Genomic DNA, 22305 nt, shown 5'->3' on the forward strand with positions numbered 1-22305 from the left:
GAATGCGCGAAATATTGAATGCCTTCAAATATAACTAACGGTTTGCTTCAAAACTGTTGCTTTTACAGTAATTACTGTTAATTTACAGTAATATTATACATTAATTCGGCCAAGTTCAAATATGAAAAACATTTCAATCGACCACATAGGTATCATCGTGAAAAAAATTCAGCTCCTCTATAAAAAAATGTCTTATCCAAACTTAACAACTTATTGGCAATTTTACAATTTCAGTCAAAAATAAAGTGTTTTCGAATTCAGAGGTACAATTTCTCCAGAAATAGAACAGATCCGATCTTGAATAAAAATTAGCTTACATAATAGAAATGTACTGTGACTCTGCATAAACTACCATTCTAACATAGTCAGTAGTCACTATGACTATGAAGAAAAGTTTAGTTGGATATTCATTAAGCATCGTCCATGAAAGTACCTATAGCTGAAAATGCGCCTAGGTGAAACGTTAATAAATTGTATATATGTTTTTGTGATTTGCGTATTCCATCTATATTATAAAGTTGTTACTTTTAAACTCAAGCAGTTTATTGATTTAATTATACTTCTAGAAGCGCTTTTGAAATCGTCATAACATAACGTTTGAAAAGAAGTTTCTACAGAAAAGTGCGAAAAAGAAACTCTGGATCTAAAAAACTGATTTAAAATGTTATTTTACGTATGAGAGTAATTTTTACGTATGACGAAAGAATACTTTACATCATCGAATGAATTGGGTCACGAGCACGTCACGAGCCTAATGGTCAATAACCTTTTTTTCACACGAATTTTATTTCATATGTTTTATAACAACGTATTATAATATGTTCATGAGATAGATGAGAGACGGGCTAATATATCTTTACCATACGTACATAATATATTGTAAATAATAAATACTTAAACCCAGTATTTAATATAATATATCTAAATATCTCTGATTTTATGACACCCATGTAAATTAAGAAACAATATATTATTCATAAAAAAAATCATAGACAATATTGTAAGTATTTGATATTATGGAATAATTTAAGAATAGCGCCATCTAGTAGTAACATTGTAAAACTGAAACTTTCAGTTCTCTCACAGCTCACTATCTGAAACACTTCAATCCTACATTTCAAGATGTCACTATTATTCACTTGTTTTAATGTAACTTTATAAAGTAAACACATTTTTTAGAAATAAACATTTAATTTAACAAAATTTTATATTTTAAATTAGAAAAGATCAAAACTTGTTGGTCATAATATTACTTATACCATATAAAAAAACTTGGTAAATCAAATTCTTGGTATATACAAACTCAACTCAATAGATCAATACAAATTCTTCCTTGTAACATTTTTATTGAAGTGTATTTTTTGTAGGTACTGTATCGTCATAAATTTATGGTCTGATAAGATCAATTAAATCAAGATCTTTCAGAATTTCATTTCCCACGGTGAGTACGGTCTGGCTGAGGAATTCGTTGATGTCGTTCTGAAAGTAAAAGGTATTTTATATATACCGTTATTACACTATAAATTCAAATTTATTAAAACAATAAATTGAAGGAGAATCTAAAAACCAACATAATTTCGTTCATAAATTTTAATTATAGATATTATAGAAGTCGAGATAAATTATTATTAAATTATAAAATAATGTGTTGGATACCCAATTATGGATACCAGTTTATGAAGAGAATAGAATACATAGAAAAATGACATATCACTATGCATATATATTACACCATTTAAGCATATTATTTTTGGAGACAGTTTTAAACTATATATATAAGTAGTAATATTCTGACATATTTTTTTAAATAATAGATTCTCACATTAATATAGGAATTTTATAATATTAGTACATGATAAAATGAAATATATACCTCAAAGAAATCTAATAATTCAGGAATGAGGTTCTTCAGGAACGCCGAAATAAAAGCACTTGATGTCTCGCTACCCCAGAAACCGGTAATTTCAGGCTGTAATGAAAAATAGTACATTTTTGTCTTAATTCTTATACGTAATTAAAATATTTTGCTTTGCATTTATTTATTTTTTATTATTAAAAATGGAAAAGTCACTACTAAATTATTGAACCTCTAATCATTAAATTTTGCATGCACGTTACTTTCTTATACGTGGGCAAAGCTATACAAAAATCTGTTAAAATATAAACTAAAACCTTTACACAATTTTGTAATGAAATCTCAATAATCTAAAAATGTTACTCAAGTTAAACTCAAACTCAAACATTTATTTATTCAATACGACTTCTTCCTGAAGCACTTTTAAATCGTCATAACATATTATCAACATTGTTGTTTATTGTTTTGTTAATGTTTTGAAGTGAAACTTCTTTATTGGGGTTGGAAAAAAATTTTGTGTAACATTTTTTCGTTACGCGTGACATTTTTCAGTTATCCCTACCACGCGTGATTTCTGTAAAGTTGCATATAGTAAATTATTTTTTGAAAAATAAGGTAATGAAAGGTAAGGTTTCACTTCTTACGTGTGTACACTAGTACACGCACACATTTTTTATATACACTAACCCAGCTAAAATCGAGGCTGAAGAAGTCGGTTACATACTAACATACAAATATACAAGTGAAACTAATAAAAACGTATTAAATACCTCAAAAGATCCAAGACCGATCGCTAAGTCACATTCATTCAATATCAAAGATATTCCATTATTTGTGGTTAGCGCTGCTTTAATGACTCCATGCAGTCTTGGCATTTTGATTTTTAATCTGTAAAAAAAAATAGGTAAGTTGAATTTCCTTTATTAAGAAAATGAAGTTTCCACTTTCCTTAGTGGCTAAACAATATAAAAAGAAAAGAAAAGAAATGCACTTGTATAAAAACAAAATATTAAATTGACAAATAAATAAAAGGGGTATGTTTAATACTTCAATGAAGAAAACTCTTCAAACTACCTAGAAGAAAATAATCTAAAAAACCTGTGTAAAAAGCTTACTTCATGTCACCTTTTCCATATACTTCTCCTCCAAATATTTTTAAGTACATATCATAGCTACCTGTAACATCCAATTTCAACGTTAATAAGGAAAATAAAATCTTATCTATCACAAAAAATTCTATCCACTTCTACATTTATTCGGCACTGAAACATCTGATTAAAATGTCAATTTCATTTTTGCATACATCCAAGAATCTACAATAGTATTAAAAAAAATAAAACATACTTGTATCCAAGTTGATTTCAGGAATATGGGCGTCCAAAGTAATTGTGTATCTTTGAAATATAATGCCTTCCGTAACAAAACCCAAGTCAACGTCGAAGTCGCTCAAATTCGACACCGTCAAGTTGTTTAATTCAATAAATGACCTGTAAATCAAACTCAATGATCACAATTTGATATTTATAAATGGATTGATAAATGAGACATTTTTAAATTATAGAAAACTTTCAATTTCTCGTGCCCGAGAGCCTATTGTCGTGATAGATTTTATTCAATTCTATATAGTATCTCAATGATCACAATTTTCATCCAATTATAAAACATATATGTTATTCTTATTATTATTCCCATTGCTTGTTCAACTGGATTATAATTTCACCTTTTTCGACTTCAATGCTTTTGAAAATTTATCGTTATATCTCATACCCAGGTATTCCTATAAGATTCTCATCAACATTTATGGAGCCAACATTCAAAGGATCAAGTACAGGAATATCGCCGGAACCATTCCGCATCAGCTCCCGGATTTGTTCGAGAAGATCCAACACTATACTCTCGATGATACGATTGTTTGCGCCATTACCTAAAGAGTTTCTTAAAATGAAAAGGTCGACCTATCCATCGTCTATTACACAGGCAAATAATGTATTATGTAGATCTAGAAAAGAAACGTAAAAATTGACGCACAACTTAAAAAAGCATCCAATGCAGGTTAGACTATTCCATCAGCCCGACTAGCAGATTTTTTACTAGCAGATATCTCTAGTTTTAGTTGCATCAAGCTCGGTATTCCTTTAATAACCAATTTACACAAATATCAAGCAGGTACTATCATGTCTTGAAGCAGTTTTAATTCCAGTGTGGAATAATGACAGAGCTATATAGGTCATCTAGCTCCAATAAGACATCATTTAACCGTTAACATACTTAATTACTCACGGTTTGCCTTAAGAGCTTCATTGAACTTCGCCTTGTCAATTTGTAAATTGGACGCTGAGCTCAGAACGGCTAACACCAAAATGATAAACAGACGCATGACTTCTGAAAATAATAGTTCATATTACATTGTAAAACATTTTTAATGTATTTATTTCTACTTTTAAAAGTTCTGCATCACTTTGTACAAATACTTCGAAATTATTATTACCAAAATGTTAAAGAAAACGTAACAAATTCTTACCTCAAAATGTAATCAAAGTTCCTTAATTAACGTGCTACCAATATAACAAAATAGAATTAATTGATAACAAAAAGATTTGTAATCTGTGTCGTTTATTAATCACAGTGCAATCAGGGATTAAGAGTTAGTAAAGATAATTTCTGTATTTATTTAATTAACTAGCTTTCCGTCCGGGGCTTCGCCCGCGCATTCAAACCCGCATGGTTCCCGTTCCCGTGGGATTTCCGGGATAAAACCTATCCTATGTCTCGGGGTAAAAAGTAGCCTAGGTATGTCCTTTCTCGGGTATCAAAATATCTCTATACCAAATTTCATGCAAATTGGTTCAGTAGTTAAGGCGTGATTGAGTAACAGACAGACAGACAAAGCTACTTTCGCATTTATAATATTAAGTATGGATTTTTGAGTATTATATGATAATGGTAGGAAATAATATTGTAATACTGTGATAATGGCACATGAAGATGTCGAGTGTGAGCATTATTTGTGATGTTCTATTGTCACTATTTCCTATCGTTTTTGATACATTATCACATACTCAAGATAGCTTGTAGACAATTATTGTTCGTAGAAAGTTTTAGAAATGTAATTATTTCGAATTTAATAGATAATCTTTAAACAGTCGGTACTCAAGTATCATAGATAGTATTCAGAAATTTTATAACATAAAAAAGTTGAGCAATGTATTTATCTAGTATAGAGTAGTACAATTAGTCTTGAATTTCATCGATAGAGGCCGGTTGCAGAGCTTGACCGACCATCAGTGCGTACGTCAGTCGCGCTTGTCATATGTACGTGTGAACGGTTTCATGTAAATATCCTATGTTCCTGCAACTTTGTTATTGACAAACTAGGAAACTGTGAGGCTTTTTAGTTCACCTGACATACTAAACCCAACGATCATTTCTCCAAAAGTACTAGAAAAATTTGGTTCTTACAAGGAAACAACTCTATCAGCTAAAGAACCTAGAAACTTTATTGATAAAAAAGCCATGGGCTACATTTAAAAGAAGTAAAATCTAAACAGGATAAATTTTTAAGTTTGCGTAACAAATCCTAGAATAGCAAAATGTTTTAAGTACAGTATGTTTTCGCATTCTCCTAATAATATTTTCTTGCATTGAAAACATCAAATAGATTTACAAGAGCCGAATACTTCAACACTGTTCTAATGTGGTGTGCGGAAATCTATTTTATATCTTTATATATATTTATGGTAAAACTTTCTATTGAATTAATTCAGATCCAATAACGTCAATGAGAGTATAACGTAACTAAAATTTAGAATTGTAATCTCATAAGTTTTATAATACTAAAATATATATTCTGGTATAAGCAATATCACGTAATAGTAATTACTGGGGGTAAATATAAAACAAAAGATTTTCTGTACATATTATATTTATTTTGTCTCTTAACAATTAATGTGAAGTAGTGTAGTAACACAATAACGATTATTGAGTATGGAGTATTTTTAAAATTGAATATCACATTGTAGATTCAGTTAATTTTGAAAAAATATGATGATTTTTCTTTTGGTTTCTCAACTTTCTTCTTAACCCAAGATAAAGTCAGCAATAGTTCTGATGACGTCAGTCAGGAGCTGGTTGATCTCATTCTGCAAATTAATTAAAATACAGATTATCATCTTTTTCAGTTTTAAATTCTCAGGTAAAACACGATGGATTTAAAGAAATTGTCAGAAAAAATTCACTCATATCACATTAAAGACAGTAGAGGGTTTTTCCAATCAAATCATCTAGTAAAATAATAAATTAAAAATATTTCTCTGGGAAGGCAACTATGCTGACCATTATACTTTTCATTTTTGACTAACATTTTTCATTTTTGACTTCACATTTTTCTTTCTCTTACCTCGTAAGTCTTCAACGCGACGGGAATAACGTGGTTGAGAAGATGGTTCAACTCAGGAGACAAGTCATCGCCAAACAAAATAAGGTTGAGGTCAGACTGTAAATAGAAAAACAATTTGTTTGTAAATTGCAAATACAAAGCATTCTAGAATTGAAAACATATACGGTAGAATTTAGAACCTCCTCCTTGTTTGAAGTCGGTTAAAAATAAAAAAAAAGAAGTTCACTTCGTTTAATTTAACACGTTAAGCACTTGTTTATCCTCTTTCTCTATTCATTATTATTTCCGTACTAATTAAAGACTATTTTTAAAAGTCTATTCTTTAGCTATGCTCAAAGTGTTCAGCCTTTTGGTGTTAAAGGCAGGGTTCTACTAACAACTTTATGAATTACAATAACAGTGAAGTCCCATGACCCCTAGTGGGGTAAGGGGCAGATAAATCTGTTTCACTGATCGATTTTCTTTAAGGACAAGTAGGTGATCAGCCTTCTGTAACCTACCAGACAAAGACATTTTTTTTTTCGTCTCAACCGGGAATCGAACCCAGGACCCCTCGGTGCTACGCTCACGCGTCAACCATTGTACCAAGTAGGCAGTCAACAATAACAGTAATGGTACAAAACTGGCTAATCCCATTACTCACAGTGATTCCTCCAAGGCTGAACTTGATCTCCATGCTACGGATGCTGATACCGGAGATGATTCCAACATTAACGCGAACCTCACCGCTGAGACGAATGCGAGAGATTGAAGAACTGTCGACACAAACATAGAAATTAGAGTTCCTTATTTATTCCTCCTTTATGACTTCACACAGTGGGTTGCCTGGAATAAATCACTCTTTAGTGATAAGGCCGCCCTCTGTGTTAGTCTAGCTATAAGTTTTAATTTTAAGTAGTTAATAATAGAAATATGTATACTACCATAGTAAAGTGTAATAAATAAATAAAAATAAAATGAAGTTGATTCTATTTAAGCAAATATTATTGGCCTTCACAATGGGCAGCGTTGGGCCCGTAGAGGCAATCACGATAGTGTAGCCTAAATGTCTACATCGACGATCACTTGTTGGCCGTTGTGTAGATGGTCCATTAAGTGTGGGATGATGAACCGAATAACGAAAGCATTCGTTTCAACATAAATTTAAATAATAGAAAAATAAATAGATCTAATCAAGATAATAGAAAAAAAAATTGATTCTTATATACTTAAATTGCATTTAATTTTTTTAATAATAATAAAGACAATTGCTAATTTTCCAGCATACAGCATTGATTATTACTACTGGATCTAGATTGTAGCCATTATCAAAGATTATTTTCGCTTTTTTATCGGCCAAGAATTCATTCTATCATTTAATTACGTTAATCAGTTGCAAATGTTCTGCAAATCATCATCCTGTGACTGCAACTCTTTATTATTATTGTTTAAATACTTCTTTATTTTCCGCATATTTTAAATTGTTTCTTTTTTTTATCCTTACCTGCCCTTGAAATTGATGTCGTATTCATTTCCGAGGATATTAGCTTCAACACCAGAGTTACCTGAAATGAAATAATAAACACAAGTTCAAACATTTATTCATTAAACTAGTCTTCGATTAGAAGAGCTTTTGAATTGTCAAAACCAGTCACCACCCAAAGCAGTTTCATCAGATTTCCATCTTCCATCCATTCAAAAATATAATTTTATGTAGTAGGCTCTCTGAAGTCTGAACTAATACGTTTTTAATCCATGTTTCAACTAATTTAGTCCTTCTAAACTCTTTAATACTATGAGGACTTTGTAATGGTTTTTTTTTGTGACGAAAAGTAACATATTTCTATAGTAAAAAAGGATAAAAAGAAAATAATGAATAAATTATATTTAAAATGTTTTGCTAGTTCTTGGATTAGCAACTACAGCTAAACGAAACTTTAAAGATCGTGATGAAACTGACGAGTCGAAGAATCAAAAGATATGTGACATATCCTATCATAGGAGACCCATGTCAGTTTATCAACTGCCAACCTGCACTGGGCCATAGTGGTGGATGATGGCATATACCCTCATAGGCATGTGTCCACATAGTGGGAACATAATGGACTTATGATGGTGATGATGATACTCACCGATTTCCAGACCGAGCAATGGGAGTTCGATGTCAAATCGCAATCTGTTGAGTAAAACTGAGTAATCGAGGTTGTTGAACCTGATGTTGCTAGCACCAACGAAGGTGAGGTCTTCGACGAATAACCTAACGTTCAGGAACCTGTAATAAACGCAGACACATAAAATACATAAAAATATTTGACGTAGATCCGCCAACCTGCACTTGTCCAGCGTGGTGGATTATGGGCTGTACTCTCATAGGAGGCCCGTATCCCAGCAGTGGGAACGTATATGGGCTGATGATGATATTATATCGTAGAACTTGAGAACGATGATATTCGTATATTTCAATAGAGACAAAGAGAGAAAATTGAATTCTTGGACAACTTAAGCAAATAATAATAGTTCATGCAGAAAGGGCATGATCTGTCCAGACAACTAGACTGACAAAGCAACATAATAGACGGGTTTCTCAACCTTTAGAGCTAGCGAGCAAGAGCAACTTTTGACTCCGCAACTATTTTGTCTCTCCCATCAACTCTATGAGCCAGTAAGGTTTCTCAACCTTTAGAGCTAGCGAGCAAGAGCAACTTTTGACTCCGCAACTATTTTGTCTCTCCCATCAACTCTATGGGCCAGTAAGGTTTCTCAACCTTTAGAGCTAGCGAGCAGAGCAACTTTTGACTCCGCAACTATTTTGTCTCTCCCATCAACTCTATGGGCTAGTAAGGTTTCTCAACCTTTAGAGCTAGCGAGCAAGAGCAACTTTTGACTCCGCAACTATTTTGTCTCTCCCATCAACTCTATGGGCTAGTAAGGTTTCTCAACCTTTAGAGCTAGCGAGCAAGAGCAACTTTTGACTCCGCAACTATTTTGTCTCTCCCATCAACTCTATGGGCTAGTAAGGTTTCTCAACTTTTAGAGCTAGCGAGCAAGAGCAACTTTTGACTCCGCAACTATTTTGTCTCTCCCATCAACTCTATGGGCTAGTAAGAAAGTGCGCGCACGTAGCGACGCATCTCCCCTAGCTCTTAAAGCCAGAGAACGATTACTATTATCACAACTTTATAATTTTAATTTAAAATTGAATACATTGAACTTTTTCTCTTCTATGTCGCGACTTAAAAATGTCACATTTCAAATAAATAGAAATTTCTACTACCTAATTTTGATTCTCTAATTCTAATTCTTCATTTCATATTTTTATAACAGGCAAGAAAACGTTAGAATTGATCAAGTTAGAAAAACTATTGCGTTAATTTCCTCATTTATATCCTGCCTTTGTAAAACTTTATAAGTGTCCAATAAAGAATATATAAATAAAAACTTACAGAGGAATGTTATAGTTATACTCCGCTCTATCAATAAGGAGGGGGTCGAGGTTATTTTCTTGGATGAACTTTCTGATTTCTTGGATGATGTCCCTGATGACACCAGTGACCAAACGCTGTTCCTTGTTCACTGCAAATATTATAAGTATTTTACTTTAATAAATCGTTTTTATTAGTTCAAAAAATAGTGCTATAACACAATCGTCCAAAAACCGATCAATTGTACGAATAATTTTTATAAAATTAAAAAATAAATAATTAAATAATTTTTTAATTTTTATTTAATTAAAAATTAAAATCTTTAACAATTTTTCTTTATTAATTAATCTTATATTACCAAAAAAAATACAAAAATCTAAACTATATAATGGGAAGGATAACTAAAGAAAATCGATCAGTGAAACAGATGTATAATGGCCCTTACCCCATTAGGGGACATGGGACTTCACTTTACTTACTTACATAAACTTTTTACTAACCATATTACTATATTTGATTTATAATTATTGATACTATTGAAGTGAAAAAGTTGAAAAAAATTAAGTGTAACATTTTTTCGTTAGGTACGCGTGACATTTTTCCGTTACGCGCCATCTTTTTCTTATCCCTACCACGCGTGATTCGACGTATTTCTGTAAAGTTCCATATAGTTAATTATTTTTTGACAATAAGGTCATAAAGAAGTTTCACTTCTTACATGTGTACACTAGTACACGCACACATTATTGAAAAATAAGGTCATAAAGAAGTTTCACTTCTTACGTGTGTACACTAGTACACGCACACATTTTTTTTTCTTACTATATTTATCGTCTTTAAAATTAATGATGATTTTGAAGAAAATACTTACTTAATTCTACATCGTTGGTTTGGGGGAGGGCAGAGGTGCCCGCGATGAGGAAGGCCACGGCAAATACTAAGAATTTCATTTTGTTTGCTTATCTGAAACATATAAAATAAATAAAAATATAATAAATAAAGACTAATGTATAAACCTTAAAACCGAAAAAGGGATGAACAATTTGGTAAACGAAATCGTTTTACTTAATTTTCTTTTCCCCCGAAGTAAACCAAAAAAAAAACTATATTTTATCCATTAAATTCTAGTAAAAAAAGTGAAGATACAATGATTTTTAATATTAAATTTTTCCACCTAAGAAGTACCTCATACCTATATCACAATAAAGTAATGCGCAATGATTAAAATATAATAATAATTACTTCAACTTACCGTCTACAAATGTATGCCAAATCACAAAAAAATCTCACTTTTATACTTAATATATGTACGATAAGTATCTCATTTTACCCTAATTAATTATTAGCAATCAGATATAGTTATCTATAGATATCAAAAATATCTGTTGGATTAATTAAAATTTTACAAATAATAATTTTCCAATGATAATTTCTTATAGGTAACATCTTCCATCATTTACGTGTTTACAACTTCTATTTGCAGGACAATTTGCATAGTGTACATATGCACGTATTAAATGGTAAGTTACTTAGACTGCTAATGCATATGACATAGGAAATATTATAATAAAGGAATATATGTAGTTACCAAAAAACCTAAAAATACACTTGAAATTATCTCACGACGACGCGACGACCCAAAGCGAATAGACGGCCACTTTCTCTAACTGTTTCGCCGGATTTTTTATTGCTTATAACTCCTGTTTAATTAACCCCAGTTAAATTTTCAGAAAAAAAATTACTCTAAATTTCAATTTCATAGCTGTTACAGTTTTATTGATATCTTAAAACCCCTGTTTTCGCCCCGGACTGAGTGATGATCATCAAAATTGATAGGGTGCTTTTCGAAGTCGGCGGCACACGGCATCACGCGTGAACGGGTGAACCGATTTCGATAATTCTTTTTTTATTATATTCCTTGAAGTACGAGGATGGTTTTATGTAGAGAAAACGTAAAATGTACCACGGGCGAAGCTGGGGCGGACCGCTAGCTGTAGGATATTAGCGCTGCGAGACTGTTGTTTCAGAAAAAGATTAAATACCTTATTTAGCTTAAATATTTTATACGAGATAATTTACCAAGTAGTGTACTATGTACTTCCTAGCCTAATATTTTAAAATGAATGAATTTGGATTTAACACACGAATTACCGCTTTACAAGCATGGATATAAAAAAGGAGCAGAAATTTACGGGATTTAATAAAAAATTACTTATTACCTTACCTAGACTTCCGTAATGGCAAATAAAACTTGCCGAACTATATGAGGACATTGAAAATAACAAGAAATATATTAAACAGCCTGATAATTAATAATCCCATAGATTTCAAGACACTTGAAGCGATTAATGAACTGATTGACTGGATCATATAAATTATAAAGCTTGCTGCCTGCGTATTGTAAAACGAGAATCACGATAGCGTGATTTTCGTTTTACAATACGCATATCCACGGGTGGAAACAGTATGAAAATTTGTGCAGTAGTATTTGTCTTAATCACGAAAAGACATACTAACATACGTCAACCGATTTTGTTATAAACTGTCTATTTAGAGTTGATGGAAATTAGTAAATTAGACGAAATTATGGTTAAACTTACTGATAAAAAAGGATGCTTCATAATATGGTATATAATATATCTTCGGTGTTCTATTACTATACAGGTGAATCTATCACTGCAGGTCTTGATTGTACATATACGTGACTTGACCGTTTCATTGCTGCAATTAGTACTGTGATAAATAATTAAATTTTTCCCCTTACGCCAACTTAAGATCGCAAAACAGCCAATACGCTAAGGCTACTAAGACAACTAAGGAATAGAATTGGAGTTTCTAGAGTTAGACGTTTGGCTCTATATTAGATCTCAGAACTGTTTCAGAGTACAAGGGAGTCTTGGCAACATCTATATATTATACTAGCTGCTCCGCGCGGTTTCACCCCCGTAGCTCCATTTCTGTTAGCCATAGCGTGATGATATATAGTCGATAAATGGGCTATCTAACACTGAAAGAATTTTTCAAATCGGACCAGTAGTTCCTGAGATTAGCGCGTTCAAACAAACAAACAAACTCTTCAGCTTTATAATATTAGTATAGATAAAAATGAAACCCGTTTCGCGTTGTCACGGCATCACGCGTGAACGGGTGGACCGATTTCGATAATTCTTTTTTTATTATATTCCTTGAAGTACGAGGATGGTTATTATGTACCTATAGAAAACGTAAAAATGTACCACGGGCGAAGCCGGGGCGGACCGCTAGTTTTATATAAAAAATGTTTTGCTGGGACTTCATTATAGACCGGGAGATACTGACACAAAATTTTGAGTCATTTTTAACAGGATGGCGGTTCTACAGGGGTCTTAGTACGCAATGACAAAAAGAAAAACGATGGTGTGAACGCTGGTACCGGCGGCTTAGTCGCGTGGGCGTTAGTCGAACTCGTCGGAAAAATAGCGAAAGTCAAACGATTTGTAACACAAAAATTTTTGAATTTACCGATAGCCCATAAAAAAGAAGTAGGCGGTAGTGTCATGCCATACTTTTCCGGTGTGACTTACAGCCCGCCATACCGACGCGAATGTGTTGATTTAAATAAAACAATTATTCAACCATTTGTATCAGGCTAACTTTTGCACAGATAACCATCGTCGTGCAGCCATTTACGAAAATCGCCATGCCATACTTTTCGGACGATTCCAAATGGTCGCCATACTGCCGAAAATCTGCAAAAAATTTTTATTTCGCCTAACTTTTTGTACCAGTATTGCATTTGGATTTTTGGAGAGTATTTGATAAAATGTGACCATTATTATATTTGCCATACTTCTAGTAGGGGGAAAAAGTGCTGTCATACTTGAAAAATTAATTTAGTATTAATTTATATAAGTGAAGATTTCCAACACCTAGATCTTTGAAATTTTGTATTTATATTCGTTGATCCTCAAACTTACAGGAAAAATAAGTGCCATACTGTTACAAATCGTTTGACTTTCGCTATTTTCCGACGAGTTCGACTAACGCCCACGCGACTAAGCCGCCGGTACCAGCGTTCACACCATCGTTTTTCTTTTTGTCATTGCGTACTAAGACCCCTGTAGAACCGCCATCCTGTTACAAATGACTCGAAATTTTGTGTCAGTATCTCCCGGTCTATTACTTTTGTATGTTACTTAAGATGTCACTCTTAGCACTATTATATGTTTTTTTTAATCATTTATCAAATATATCAGTTCTTCTTACTTAAAACTGAATACCAATGTCATATGAGGTCCTGTATTCTTTGGAAGAGTTCGTAAAGTTGCTGATCCCTAGTTAAATTTGGCGGGAAGGGACTTTTCAAAAAGAGTTGTTATTATCATAGAGGTTTGTAAATGAATGGAATATTGTATAAAACAATAATAATTAGAGTTACTATTTAATCCCCTCTTATAGTAAAGACTTTGATTAATAGGTGAGATAATGTCGCGATTGGCAATTTTACTTATTATTATATCATTTTTACTTATCCTCGTAACGCCCAGGCTATTTTTACCAAACATGGGCTTGCAGCCCAAGTACCTTTTAAAAGGTTCACATGGTGCAGACCCGGAGGTGTTGAAATCTAAAAAAAGTGCCTTATTATTTCCGTATGAGCGTGGGATTTTTTCTGCGTGTAAATGTATATCAGTGGAAGGTTTTGAGACACTAAATAACCCCAAATTCGTTATTCTTTATTTAGGCATATGGGCTTTAATGTATTACAAAACTCGATTTCGCAAAATTCGTATTTTTTAAATTATTGATTAGCGGTAAACAATATAGGGTTTATTTTATAATACAAAAAACAATGAACATAAATATTTGGATTAATAGATGTCTTCCAAAATTTTAATGACCAAAAAGATATCTCACACTAACAATCTGAGAAAAAAATATCAATTTTTGAGCAATATGATCATTATTTTCTGTACTTATTATTTTTAAAGGCTAGTTTATCACGTGTTTTAGGATTTCTATCAGAAGAAATCCACTTCCAACAGATGACAGAAGCAAAAATTAACAAGTTTCTAAATTGGAGCCAAAAACACGATAGCAACCCATATACCTTTTAAAATCAGAATAGTAAATTGATATATTTCTATAGAAATTTTAAATAATTTTGCAAATAAGAGTTGGTTTTTAATAAAAAAATATTATTTTCAGATTCTTCAGAACTTGAAGAGCTTTCTTAGTTTTGGTTTATGTTGAAATCCTCATCTCCAAATAGTTCATACTCTTCTATATCTGACTGATTTAATACTTCTAAAGCTTCTTCGATATGCTCATCTCTCATTGGGTTACCTGAAAAGGATAGGTACTAAAATATTCTGTAACGGACTCAATAATTTACTTTATATTATGAAGGAGAAAACGGTCTAAATCATAAGTTGCAAAGGCAAATCAAATTGATTAGTGGTTTATTCCCTTATACCTTTTAAAATCCAATAATATGTTAATACTCTTATACCTTCTAAAAGGTATCCAGATTTTACAAGGTTATTTCACACGCATATTCTTTATTTTCGCGTAAATCTAAATGTAATTATAATATTTACATATTTGGCAACAAGCAGAGTAAGATACTCTCAGTTAAAAACCTAAGATTGCATCAATAATCATGGATTGAACTTACCATGTCCTCTAGTCAGTCAAGATGGCCAGACTTTTCGCCGGAAATTACATATATTTTCTTTTTCTATTGACACTATTGCTTAACCATAGACAAAAACATACTTTCCAGTAGCCGGATAAAAAACAGTAATTAGATTTGGCGCGTAATTTAAAATGTTACGGCGTTTTCAAATCAGATACTGTCAGATACCTTTAAAAAGGTACCGTGGGCGTTTATGTCATAAAGTTGGATAACAGCTTGGGCCGGTACCACTATCGAGCTGCATGCCTTTTATTAGGTATCTGGGCGTTACGAGGATAAATGTTACGATAAATTTGATTTATCGGTTTGAAAATTTTTAATTCAATTGACAAATTTGAATGAAATAATTATATCGCCATTTTTATGTTTGTAATAAAAATAAAGGGCTACCCACTATAACGTTTCATACTAGGACCGTAATAGGAACGTGTCAGGGTCATAAATAATATTCTCTACTAGTGGGCTACTAGACCTCATAATTTGTACCAACCCAACCAAAATAGATAAGACATTTGTAAGTTCTTAAGAGCCAGCGCGCACGAGCAACTCTGTCTCCGCAACTATTTTGTCTCTCCCATCAATTTGTATGGGGAGTTGCGTCGCTACGTGCGCGCATTTTCATACTAGCCCATGGGTGGGAGAGACAAAATAGTTGCGGAGACAAAGTTGCTCGTGCGCGCTGGCTCGAAGCTTTGTTTCTGTAGTGTTTGTTTGTTGTGGTAAGTTGTACGCTTCAAAATATATTCTCGTCGAATATGTTGACGTTCCGTACTTCCGTGCATGCCACGTGACCTTGCATCAGTGACGGAACGATCTAGTCTCATACATTTCAATACAAATATTTTTTAAGCTATTGCATAGATTCTATCGCGGGCCTTGAGCGTGGGGACCGAATCCAGAAATTCCGTAACGAAAAAACCTCACGCCCCACTCCGACGGGCACGGAGGTGTGGCTTGAAGGCAAACTATGCAATAGCTTTACCGCGGCAGTCCCCGAGTGCCACACGTTTTTTTTTTTTTTTTCTGACACCTTCCTGCTACGGTCATTATACGTTGTAGTAGACTGAGTCCTTTTAGCATTAGGTATATTGTTTTCAATAGCTTAACATACTGCAATGTTTAAAAAAAACAATTGAAAATATTTAATACCATGGTAACAAGCAAAATAATTGAATTATTTTTATCAAAATCAAATAGCAGAACTTATAGGTATGCAATTTTAAAAATATTCTTATCATTTAAGTATTACATTGATAATAAATTAAATTTCAAAAATATCGTCCCCAGATAACCAGGTATCTATTTAAATTTTATATCATACTGTTTGTTGTAGACTAGCTCTTGTCCTGGTTTCGCCCAGATTAGTGTAGCTTTAAAAGAATTCATGATACAACATAATATACCAGCAATACTTCCGAATATTATGACATACAGACATTCAAAGTTAAAAGCTTGACTCCTTTATAAAAAACTAGCTTCCGCCCGCGACTCCGTCCGCGCGGAAAAATTAAGAAAAGTTAAGATTTATTTTTTTCTATGTATTTTTTCGGGATAAAAAGTATCCTATTTTATGCCCAGGATAATGAAGTATAATTATACCAAGTTTCATCGAAATCTAACCGTTAGTTTTCACGTGATGCCTGAACATACAGACAGACAGACAGACAGACAAAAATTTTTTTAATCACATATTTGGGTTTGGTATCGATCCAGTTACACCCCCTGCTATTTATTTTTTCAATATTTTCAATGTACAGAATTGACCCTTCTACAGATTTATTATATGTATAGATAATACGTATAGATAAATCTTTAAACTTGTCAAATGAAAATCTGATGTATGATGTATTTTTGTTACAAATCAAAATTAGAAAAGGACTAGATGAGATAGTTTATTAAACAGTATGAAACTGCCAATAGATTCTAGCTGTTGAAATTTTTGTGGTGAAATGAAAGATCTATACAAAATGAGAGCTTCCTTATTTTATTTAGTTGGTTTAGCAGACAAGTTTTATGAATGATATATCAAAGAAAAACAACAGGTGCAGATAAAGCAGTAGCTACGACACAAAATCAAGATAACATACTCAATCTCTCTCTAATTAACAAAATCACTGAGATAACAAACAAAGGGAGTGGTTATCAGTTCATATCAATAATTAATGAATTTGTATTTCCTTTTACAAAAAACTGAATGGGACTAGAGTTGTATATCTATTAAAATAGGACTTGATAAACCCTATATCTTTTATCTTTTATAGACAATTCGACGTGATGCTTGAGCCGTTTTGGTGTTCAAACAATCACACCCATAATATACACACCAATCCATTGGGATTGGTGTGTATATAGAATCTTGATAAAATAAAGTATAAAAAAATCTATAGTAGGTGATAGAACGTTCTTCTGTTATAGAAATAGACCTATAAGGACTATAAATCCTTATAGTCCTTCCTTCCAGTCCTTATAGTCCGCTTTAATGAAGGGGCCGCGGGTGTTGGTGGGAATTTTTCCGCGACAACTGGTCAGTAACCTAAGGAATGTTTATCAAAGTGATAATGGAAAATATGTACTCGATTCATCACCACGATAACAGGGTTATTCGCAAATAGTCTTATCCGTGATGGTGAACCGATACCAGTAGAACTAAGCAAGATTTTAAGGGTTGGCTCATAATAAATTCTTATAATTAAAGTACCAGCAAGCATAAAACTACTAGTATAGTATTGTCTGTGATAATGCTCTATAACGTCTCAAAGAAACTTAGCCACCAAGAGCTCTCAATAAGTATGTACTTATAAGAAAATAAATCATTACCTCCCTTTGTGATTTACTAAATACCTGCCTCCTTAAATTCATCCATAACAACTACAAAATATATACAGGGTGTCCCACTATTGGTATACTAAGCGCGAAGGGACGTATAGTTGCATACACTGATCACGTTAAAAAAAAGAGTGTGTGTACTTATGTACACGCGTTAGAAGTTATACTTCTTTGGCGTATGTAAAAAATACTAGAGTATACAACTTGAACATAGTTATCAATTTTCATACCACCTAGAACTAACTTCATGCTGTTAAATTTAGGTGTCGGTGTGCGCACGCATCAAAAAATTCACTCTCATCATTTTTCTCCATCGTACCCAAAAGAAGTATAACTTCAAAAATACTAAACAACAAAATTACGTCAAAAAAATTTTGCTAAATTTTTCCTGAAAATCCATGTTTTCTTCTCTAGCTTCGCGCAGCCGGCATATACCGCTTCTCTAATGTGAGCATTTTGTCTATGAAAACATAATCTTAAACGATAGCTCACGTGCTGGTATCAAAGCTGGGCGGGTTGCTTGTTATGGGTATATGGTAAAAAAATGCGTCTTGAATTTTATAATTATTTTTTACGTACTCAGCGTATATGCAAAACTATAACCTCCTTTGAGCTTAGTATACCATCTGTGGGACACCCTGTATATATCGTTTATACATCCTGAAAGTTCGGATCACAGGAGTTTCATCTCCTCTACAAGAGAAGGTGACTGAAGATGTTCTTTCGAGTTTTGTTTATATTTGACCACCTCTCTATATACAAATGCAAATACTTTCGTATTAACAGATAGGCCCTGTTTGCTTATGCATTATTTATACATGCTTCAAAGGGCTGATAATCACGCTTTGTTTTGCGATAAATTACGCATTTAGCGCCATCTATAATTACCGCAATTATTACTTTGTAATCAGTGGAATCTGTTGCGATATATTTTAGAGAGAGATTAATTAGGTCAAGAAAAAAGGTATGACATGAAATTTCTTATTTTAGCACCAAACATAAATACATTTATTTGTCTTGTATTATTCTTGTATTGGTTATAATTTAGTTCAATTGAATAATACATTCTCTTAACTTTCAATAATCACGCTAATTTCGATCTTTATTTTTTCTTTCATTATATATTGTATACTTAGGGCACAGAATACATAATAGTAGCTAAAGGCTACTTAGGGGTTAAATTAGTAAGAAAAACACAAATTATATACAAGCATTTATTTTCATAATTAAACATAAATGCAAACATTCAATAATGCAGTCATAGCACTAATTTAACTTACTCGAAGTTTCTATTAGAATTTAAATAAGACAACTTGAATTAAATGAAATAGCGATGCTTAGGCCTTATATATTTCGTGCTCAAATTTCCTACGTTTAGGCCTTTAATAGAAGATAAATTGTACAGCCAAGCGGATTTCAGGCGAATATCAGTGCTAAAAATATTCAAAATCTCATCAAACTCTTGTTTAATTACAAAACATAATTGTGTATTCATTGAATAGATAATACATTTCTGTATTTCCGTATTTTATAATAATTTAAATCATAAAACATAATTCTTTCCTGAATTCGAAGAACTTGTGAAAAATCGGAATGAAATTATCCAGACAATTAACTAATCACTAATGTATATTATTTTTTCGATATTCTCTTTTTAGCTTTAATTTTCAATTATGTTTTGTAATTATAAAATCTTTTCACATTACCAAATACATTTTAACACCCCGACTCAATACTTAACCGCTCTTATGAAATTACATTTGTGACCATGAAAAGAACATTAGCTAGTGACCTTTTAACCTTTTATTTGCGTACAGGATTTTGTGAATAATGTTCAACAAACTCAATAATAAAATATATCGCTCTCGTTCTGTTTTGGCACTACAAATCCCTATCAATCTGTCCGATACATTCAAATTAAAAAAATAAACAAATTTAGTGCAATTATTTAAGAAGAAGAGTCTCTACAACTACATTTATCACCTATATTAAGTGTTGTATCAATATATATAAAAGTGAACAAGAGGCACTCTATAGGTTTATATACGCAGGTTAAAATAAGCGTAGTTCTTAAAACATCGAACGTGAAATTACATGAATACTGACGCTATATTACATCCTCTATCAGCTCACAAACATCGTACAAGCCAAGCGATAGGACAAGAGTCTAATTCCTTCGTTAGCGCCTTCACTAATCGTGATCGATAGAACTTTGCCCTTAGACGAAATACGAGTCGAATTTTCTGATACAAATATACAATTTCAATTCATATAATTACACTAATTACAAATAAACACGAAACAATCGAAGTACAACTACGTAAAATTACACTTAGTACAATTTCTATATCTCATAAAGTATCGTCTTCCACAACAGGTTATTTGATACATAGACACCCGGGTCTCTTGAATTAATAAAGACAAGAGCGCGAAGGGCCGAATAACAATAAGTCCTACGTTTATCTCTAACATATACCTTATTTACAATAAATGATTCACGACCGAAACAGTTCGTCCAGTCGTTAAACTTATCCCGAACGTTGGACTAAGAGTAACTTCAAAATGTCGAACTGAACGTGAAGAATTTTCTATTTTATTAAACACCAATATTCGAAAGCTGAACCGCTGGACTATGACCTCTAAACTAGTATCAACTATCGATCCTAATACGTTAAGGTACTACTTTGTATGTTCTAACTTTATAATATATTTTACAATGTATATCCAATACATTGAATATTGAAATATAAATATTCGTCGATTTAAATTAATTTTGACTGTTGTAAACTGCAATCCGTGTTCGATTCAGGCCACATTAAAGGTACCTATTAAAACCTAAAGTCGGTAGAAAATTTTATATTATCTATAGTATGATAATTGGTTCTGACCTTAGCCTGGCTAAGAACTTCCATAGACTTTGTTCGGTTAATTTTGTCCGTTCCTATGATTACTTGAGGTGTAAACTATTTCGTTATCATGTTAATACATTGTCCGCTTCACTATCATTACTTTGTACCCCCGAATCGGTTTTATCATCAAACGTACAACTTTCTAATATTGGTCCGCTACAGAGTTATGAAATGACCTAACTTACGTCTATACTTACGGTAAGGCTAGAATGATTAAATTTAGACATATCTATGCCTTGCGTGATATGTATTGCAATAGTGGCGCGTTAAAGCTAACACATTGTTCCTTCTACATCACACTACGGCTCGTGCTCGACTCGTCTCAACCACCAATATGTCAAAGGAACACGCTCTCTTCTCAATTTTACCTTCGCCAATATAAAAACGTCACGAACACTCCGGCTTTTATCGTTCTCAAAATTCCCCAAAGATATGTAAAGACTTACAAGCTACGACAAATCGTTATCTCTACGTAGTTCTAAAATTTGTTAGTAACAAGTGATATGTTGATGGAGAGATTCGCTCCTCCTTAAAGACAACATTCATGAATGAACAATACCCCTAACACTTAACGTCGATCAGGCAACACAATATTACTCCGCTACGAAATACTGAGTGGACTTAGCAATATAACATTTAAAATGGCTTACAACTAAATATACATATTTATAATTTACATATAAAAATAAATTTTAGAAAATATTTCACGTATATTTGTAAATAAATATAAATATCATATAATTGACCGTACAAATAAATTTTATAATGATACAACCATATATTTATTGAATCCATTTACGGTTCGAACATTCAATACGGGCAACAACGAATACAGAAGCAAAAAATCAATGTAATAGAATACAAAGCAATAATTGTTATAGTACAATAAACTATTTATTCGTATTTGAACCACATGGTGTGTAAGCTAACCGCTGAGACGAAGCTCAGGCTCAAAGCGACATAAGAGGACCGTGACGTCATCGCTACGTTAGTACAATTTTGTGGTGGATCCGGCTTGCCTGGAATTAAGAAAGATTATGTTAGTAGTCGTAGTAGTTACATATTTTTAGTAATTTTCTTCAGAATAATATCATTGTATCCTAGATGAAGTGAAATAAGCTATCAGCCACATGCCGCGATTGCAGGAAATCTGAACAAAATAAACTTTTTTGTGTTCACATTTTTGTAGTGAATATTTATATAATTTCATATACTTATACCAAGTTATATTTTGTAAATCA

At 32.5% G+C, this 22305-nt stretch overlaps 3 protein-coding genes across 6 annotated transcripts in view; all 3 read right to left on the bottom strand.

Moving 5' to 3' along the window:
- Positions 1-1248: 1248 nt before the first annotated feature.
- Positions 1249-4447, bottom strand: LOC123703382. Of its 2 annotated transcripts, none has more exons than XM_045651302.1 (8): positions 4377-4447; positions 4136-4234; positions 3623-3779; positions 3200-3342; positions 2971-3031; positions 2626-2743; positions 1874-1969; positions 1249-1479 (listed from the first exon to the last, which is right to left on the bottom strand). In XM_045651302.1, exons 2-8 carry the CDS (start codon positions 4230-4232, stop codon positions 1387-1389), a joined length of 765 nt encoding a protein of 254 aa, XP_045507258.1. In that variant the 5' UTR covers positions 4233-4234; positions 4377-4447; the 3' UTR covers positions 1249-1386. The 2 variants fall into 2 exon arrangements, with proteins under 2 accessions (XP_045507258.1, XP_045507256.1); XM_045651300.1 differs by having other exon boundaries at positions 4136-4237.
- A 1341-nt stretch (positions 4448-5788) lies between these two features.
- LOC123703577 lies at positions 5789-11907 on the bottom strand. Of its 2 annotated transcripts, none has more exons than XM_045651660.1 (8): positions 11877-11907; positions 10524-10615; positions 9674-9803; positions 8363-8502; positions 7735-7795; positions 6895-7006; positions 6252-6347; positions 5789-5994 (listed from the first exon to the last, which is right to left on the bottom strand). In XM_045651660.1, the coding sequence occupies exons 2-8, from the start codon at positions 10600-10602 to the stop codon at positions 5932-5934; spliced, it is 681 nt and encodes a 226-aa protein (XP_045507616.1). In that variant the 5' UTR covers positions 10603-10615; positions 11877-11907; the 3' UTR covers positions 5789-5931. The 2 variants fall into 2 exon arrangements, with proteins under 2 accessions (XP_045507616.1, XP_045507624.1); XM_045651668.1 differs by having other exon boundaries at positions 11872-11903.
- A 7448-nt stretch (positions 11908-19355) lies between these two features.
- LOC123700279 (acetylcholinesterase-like) overlaps positions 19356-22305 on the bottom strand; it is a 40357-nt gene continuing 37407 nt past the window's right edge. For both annotated transcript variants that reach the window (XM_045647456.1, XM_045647464.1), the window contains one exon: positions 19356-22083. In XM_045647456.1, coding sequence (XP_045503412.1) covers positions 21959-22083 — 125 coding nt within the window. In that variant the 3' untranslated portion in view covers positions 19356-21958. The remainder of the gene's footprint in view (positions 22084-22305) is intronic.

Source organism: Colias croceus, chromosome 2 (assembly GCF_905220415.1).
Source record: "Colias croceus chromosome 2, ilColCroc2.1".
NCBI classification, from domain to species: Eukaryota; Metazoa; Arthropoda; class Insecta; order Lepidoptera; family Pieridae; genus Colias; species Colias croceus.